Source organism: Mastomys coucha, unplaced genomic scaffold (genome assembly GCF_008632895.1).
Source record: "Mastomys coucha isolate ucsf_1 unplaced genomic scaffold, UCSF_Mcou_1 pScaffold4, whole genome shotgun sequence".
Lineage (NCBI taxonomy): Eukaryota > Metazoa > Chordata > Mammalia > Rodentia > Muridae > Mastomys > Mastomys coucha.
In genome coordinates this window covers 13,532,818-13,539,066 of record NW_022196910.1, presented here as the reverse complement: position 1 = coordinate 13,539,066, position 6,249 = coordinate 13,532,818, and the positions used below count along the sequence as shown (strand labels likewise).

Sequence of the window (6,249 nt, the reverse complement as noted above, 5' to 3'; positions counted from 1 at the left end):
TGGCTAGCTCTCCATCCTGGTCTTCTGTCCTCTGGCCCCTGGCTAGCTCTCCATCCTGGTCTTCTGTCCCCTGGCCCCTGGCTAGCTCTCCATCCTGGTCTTCTGTCCCCTGGCCCCTGGCTAGCTCTCCATCCTATCTTTTGGATTTCACCACTCTCACCTGATTCCAACCCTAGGGCCTTTCAAACCTTCATGTACACTCAAACCTTTGCAGAGCTTATTTCATTTTTTTTCAGATTAATCTTATTTCGTACGAGAGTGTCTTACTGTCTGTATGTATGTGTTCCACAAGGATGCAGTGCTCAAAGTCAGAAGAGGGTAGGTGGCATAGTCCCCTGAACCTGGAGTTACAGACAGTTGTAAATCACATGTGGGTGCTGGGAACTTAGCTCAGATCCTTTGCAAGAGCAGCAAGTGCTTGGACTGTGGATTTAGTTCAGTCCCTAGAGGGTTTAGTTTAGAACAGATTACTAGTGGTATGTTGGTTCAGTAGTCTTGGAATGGTTCCAAGAATTTCCATTTCTAACAGGCAGCCATTAAAAGACCACACTTTAAGAAACACCCATCTTAGCCCAACAGGCAGTGGTGGTGCACGGCTTTAATCCCAGCACTTGGGAGGCAGGTGCAGGGGGATCTCCGAGTTCAAGGATGGCCTGGTTTACAGAGAGTTGCAGGACAGCCAGGCCTACACGGAGAAACCTGTTTCAAAAATCCAGAACAGAGAACCAGAGTTCAGTTCCCGCACCCACATCAGGCAAATCAGGCACACTCTCTGGCTGGCGAGGGTACCTGTACATACACAGCGTGCCTCCACACATACACATAGCTGTGAGGAAGCAGTATCCACCCAGCATAGAACCCCACACACTCTAGCCTACGCCCTTCACGTTGCTGGGAATGTCCCTATCTCAGCCTCAGATACTCGCTTTATCTCATTTACATTATCAGTATGTGATACCAGTAGCAGACACAATTCATTCTCATTCTCTCCGTCCCTCTGGTGCCCCTCCCCTACTCTGTCTTTCCAGGGTCCCAGCATGTTAGGAATTCACTGTGTAGACCAGGATGGTCTTGAATTCACAGGGATGTCCCTGCCCCTGCCCTGCCCCTGCCCCCCACCCCCGCCTCCAAGAAGCCCCACCTCTTTGCACAATTCTCAGTCCACAGAGGACACTAACTCCAGCCCTATCTCCCACAGAGATGAACTAGGGACCCCAGTGACAGGTTTCCTCCTAGTGCTGGGCTTCTACACCATTTTGAAACTCTCCTCTCTAAAATACGAACAGAAAATATGATATATTTACAAGCCCATAAGGAAAATACTTACCACAAAACAGATACTAGAGTGGAGTTAGAAAAAAAATTAAGGCCAAGTCGGGTGTGATTTTTTTTTTCACACCTGCAATCCCTGCATGCAGGAGGCAGAGGCAGAAGACAGCAACAAGTGCCAGGCCAGCCTGGTCTACAGAGTGAGCTCCAAGTTAGCCATGGCTATTCAGTGAGACCCTGCCTGTCTTGGTTAGAGTTTCTATTGCTGTGATGAAACACCATGACCAAAGCAACTTGGAGAAGAAACGGTTTATTTGGCTTACACTTCTATATCACTGTCCATCAGTGAAGAAAGTCAGGACGGGAACTCAAACAGGGCAAGAACTTGAAGGCCTGCTGATGCAGAGGCCACGCAGGGTGCTGCCTATTGACTTCCTCCCCATGGCTTGCTTAGCCTGCTTTCTTATAAAACCCAAGACCACCAGCCCAGGGATGACACCACCCACAATGGGCTGGGCCCTCCCCCATCAATCACTAATTAAGAAAAATGTCCAACAGCTGGAACTTATAGAGGCATTTTCTCAGTTGATAACGCCTTTCAGCTAATTCTAGGTTGTATTGAGCTAAGGTAAAACTGGCCAGCACGCTGTCTCAATAGACTTCCCCCCAAAGATTAGATTCACCTTTATGAGACTTAATGTCAACACGTGGATTAAAGATGACAAGTCTTATTTAAAATATATTCTTTTTAAACTGGATTTCCTACAGCGTGACCTATTTCTAAAGAGAATGACATAATCTCTTACGAGTCTAAACAAACTCTGGACAAGGCTCAAGAATGACAGCTGCATTTACAACAATGTTCTTTGAGGTAACTGACCCAAAACTTCACTATTCCTGGCAAAGTTAGCATGTTGCTTAAACGCTTGTACGCTTAGCTGTATTTATCAGAACAAAGTCCATTTTGCAATAAGTGACACAGAAGCCACCTTTTCATTCCCATCCAGTAGTGCTCTCCTCCTCAAACGCTTCCACTCTGGTTTTCTAAGACCACTGCCTCAGTTTCTCCTGGAAGTCGTCTCCTGGACTCAGGTGTGAGTGATAGTCATGTCTGTCCACTAATTCTCAAAATGACAGGAAAGCCAAATATGCTTTTGTTTTTCCTTCTTAAAGGCTGGGGGTATACACAACACATGCCATCTGGATGCCAAATGATCAAGAACTAGAATCCAAACTTAGCATGTCAGTACATGTCACCATTCAATAAGAAGGTAAGGCCGGGCGGTGGTGGCGCTCGCCTTTAATCCCCCACACTGGGGAGGCAGAAGCAGGAGGATTTCTGAGTTAGAGGCCAGCCTGGTCTACAGAGTGAGTTCCAGGACAGCCAGGGCTGTACAGAGAAACCATGTCTCAAAAAACAAACAAACAAAAAAAAAGATTTCACAATTAGATTTTTTCAAGAAATTGTGTATGTGTGTGTGTCAGGGTATATGCATGAAGTTTGTGTGTTTGCAGGGGCACATGCATATCATGTGCACATGCATTAGAGGCCAGGGCACACCTTAAGATGTCATTCCCCAGGTGTCATCCACTCTGTCTTAGACAAGGTGTCTTGCTGGTCTGCGACTGACTGAGTAGCTAGACTGGCTGGCCAGTGAGACTCAGGGCTTCTCCTGCCTCTGCCTCCCCAAGACTGGGATTACACTCATGCACTACCTCGGGTCACGCACAGGTCCTCTCATCTACACAGCAGGCACTCTGCCCACTAAGCTATTTTCCCAGACCCATCTCTTATTTTTCTAAAAGTTATATATATATATATATAAATGATATATATATATACATATATATATGTATATATATAAATGATATATATATACATATATAAAGAATATATATATATTCTTTTTTGGTTTTTTGAAAAAGGGTTTCTCTGTGTAGCCCTGGCTGTCCTGGAACTCACTCTGTAGAACAGGCTGGCCTCCAATTCAGAAATCCACCTGCCTCTCCTTCCCAAGTGCTGGGATTAAAGACGTACACCACCACTCCCCAGCTAGTTTTAAATATATTTATCATATCACATTATCACTCATGAAAAAGGTACCCTTAAATTTTGAGTTTGAATATATAATACCGGAAGCTGCTTTTTGTTTGTTTGTTTGTTTGTTTTGTTTTGTTTTGTTTTTGTTCCCTAAGACAGAGTTTCTTTGTATACTGGCCCTAGCTGTCTTATCCTGGAACTCACATTGTAGACCAAGCTGGCCTTGAACTCAGAGAGATTCACCTCTGCCTCCCAAGTTCTGGGATTAAATGCATGGCCACCACTCCCTGTGTGGGCTTTCAGATTTTAGGATAATTTTTTAAAGTTTCTAAGTATAAATAATCTTAAACTATGTAAATATATGTCATGAGTCTCCACTGTATTCTTGCCCCTAGCCCAGCTGTTGAAGAAAATCTATCTTAGCATGGTGGCACATAGCCAGGATTTATAGAAGCAAACATGGCAATCAGCAGGTTGCTACTGGCAATGACCTAGTCCAGGTACTTTTCCAGGTCATTCTGTTTCAGCTAGCAGGTGAAGTCATGCTTGGCAGACAGGCAGTACACGGATTGCTCTTAATAAGCCACTAGACAAATCAGTAAGCCAGTATCTGATGGTTAGTCTGTTCTGCCTTATTTTACTTCAGAGTTGTGTCTGTTTTATGCCTCTACTATCATTCACTTACCCTAACTGTTAAGTCAGGCATGATGCTGCATACCTTCAATCCCAGCACACGAGAGGCAGAGAAAGGGCATCTCTGTGATGCCTGTTCAGGCTACACAATGAGTTCCAGGCCAGCCAGGGCTACAGAGTGACACCTTATCTCAGTTATATGTATATGTGATATAGTATATATTATATAAATGTGTCTTTATAATATATATAATATAGTAGATGTTATGTATTATATATTATATATAAATATGTATATTTATAATATATTATATATTTTATATGTGCATACAATAGTATATATTTATAATATTCATAATTTCTATAATATGCATATATTATGTATTCCTATAATACTATGCATATTATATATTATAATATCTTATATTATAATATAGTATTATAATAATAATATATAATATATTTATATATGTGTATATTCTCAGCATTGCTTATTTATTTATAAGTGTTTGCCTATATGCATGCATACCACAAGCTTGGACATCTATTTTCCTGGAACTGGAGCTACTAACAGTTGTGAACTACCATGTGGTGGGTGGAGTTACGGACAGTTGTGAACTACCATGTGGTGGGTGGAGTTACGGACAGTTGTGAACTGCCACGTGGTGGGATCGCATGCAAGTAAGTGCTCTTAATCTCTAAGCCGCCTCTCTCCAGCTCCTGGCACAACACTCTCTATAACAGTAGGCCATTAGAGCATGGTTAAACATCCAATAGTGGGTCATAAATCAAAGTAGGGATTCTATAATGCAAAAGAAGATAGTCATGTACAGGGTGGTACACACCTTTAATCGCAGTACTTGGAGTCAGAGGCAGGAGGATCTCTGAGTTCAGGACCAATCTTGCCTGCACAGCAAATCTGAAGCCCTGTCTGATAAAATAGCACTAGCTAATGCAGTATAAATATAGATCCATTGATATGAACAGATGAGCCATATATGATAGGTCAGATTATAAAAGAGGATACAAAGGATTCTCTCTCTATTTTCAACTCAGCCGACCTCAGACCCATACACTCTCAGTACCTGTCCACCCCATGTCTTGTGCACTAATAATACCTGCTAGTGCGGCCTGGCATCAAAAGAGGCAAACATACTGTGGCTTCTGGTGATAATAGAAAGCAGGCCCATTTCCTCAGGTGAGAGAACTCCGAGATCTTTCAGGACACTATCAGTTAATGCTATTTAGTGTAACTCTGAGGCCGGGAAACTTACCAGACAGGAAACCAACCTCCTTGTCACAGAGATTCTTCTAAGTGGAGAGAAATAAATAACACACACAATAGGAAAAAACTTACTGCAGTGGATAATCGAGAAGCTAGCGTCATTTCCAAGTTCCCTTTAAGACCAAGAAGCGCGGGGACCAAAATGAAGACTTCTGTCACATTTTTGAAAACCTCCCAGTGCTGTAAAACAAAGCAACAGCTTCCCTTAGCACAGGACGTTTCTAAAACCTGGAGTTTTACCCCAATTTTGCTTCCTTGTTATCACTGCTATGGAGACAGTGTCTCACCATGTGGCCCTGGGTGGCTTGAAAGTCACTGTGTAGATCAGGCTAGCCTCAAACTCAGAGACCTGCCTGCTTCTGCCTCCTGGGTGGCTAGGATTAAAGGCTTGGGACAGCATCCCTGCTGCTTCCTGCTTCTAAAAGACAGCATTGGTTATCTCATCAGTGATCATGTTCATGAATCACCACACCCTCCTGAGATCAGGATCTGAGGACTTTAGACAATTCCATTGGCGCTGGTTCAACATCTGACATCACTATGCTCCACTCTACAGCTAATACCAATAGCTACAACTAAGCCTGGCATCCTGAGGCTCTGAAGATTTACTCTCTCTCACTATATATATATTGGCAGTCCTCAAGATGGAGTCCACAGCCTATCACACTGTGAGGCAAACACTCTACCACTGAGGTACATACCAGCCCTTGAGTTTTTAAGACAGCTCAGGCTGGCCACTAACTCACTACCATAGCCTAAGCCAGCCTGAAACTGGTAAGCCTCATGCCTCTGCATCACAAATGCTAGATGGCAGGCAGGCACCACAATGCCCAGTTACTTTACCATTTCGTAATGACAGAGTCCATGTAGCTAACAGTTAAGAACCGAGCGGTGGTGGTGCACACCTTTAATCCCAGCACTTGGCAGGCAGAGACAGGCAGATTTCTGAGTTCGATACCAGCCTGGTCTACAGAGTGAGTTCCAGGACAGTCAGGGCTACACAGAAAAACCCTGTCTCGAA

The 6,249-nt window shown here is 43.6% G+C and overlaps 1 protein-coding gene across 3 annotated transcripts in view; it reads right to left on the bottom strand.

The window, feature by feature from the left end:
- Slc41a2 (solute carrier family 41 member 2) overlaps positions 1-6,249 on the bottom strand; it is a 110,355-nt gene that overhangs the window by 80,998 nt on the left and 23,108 nt on the right. For all 3 annotated transcript variants that reach the window (XM_031349260.1, XM_031349261.1, XM_031349262.1), the window contains exon 3: positions 5,301-5,408. In XM_031349260.1, the coding sequence (XP_031205120.1) occupies positions 5,301-5,408 (108 nt within the window). The remainder of the gene's footprint in view (positions 1-5,300; positions 5,409-6,249) is intronic.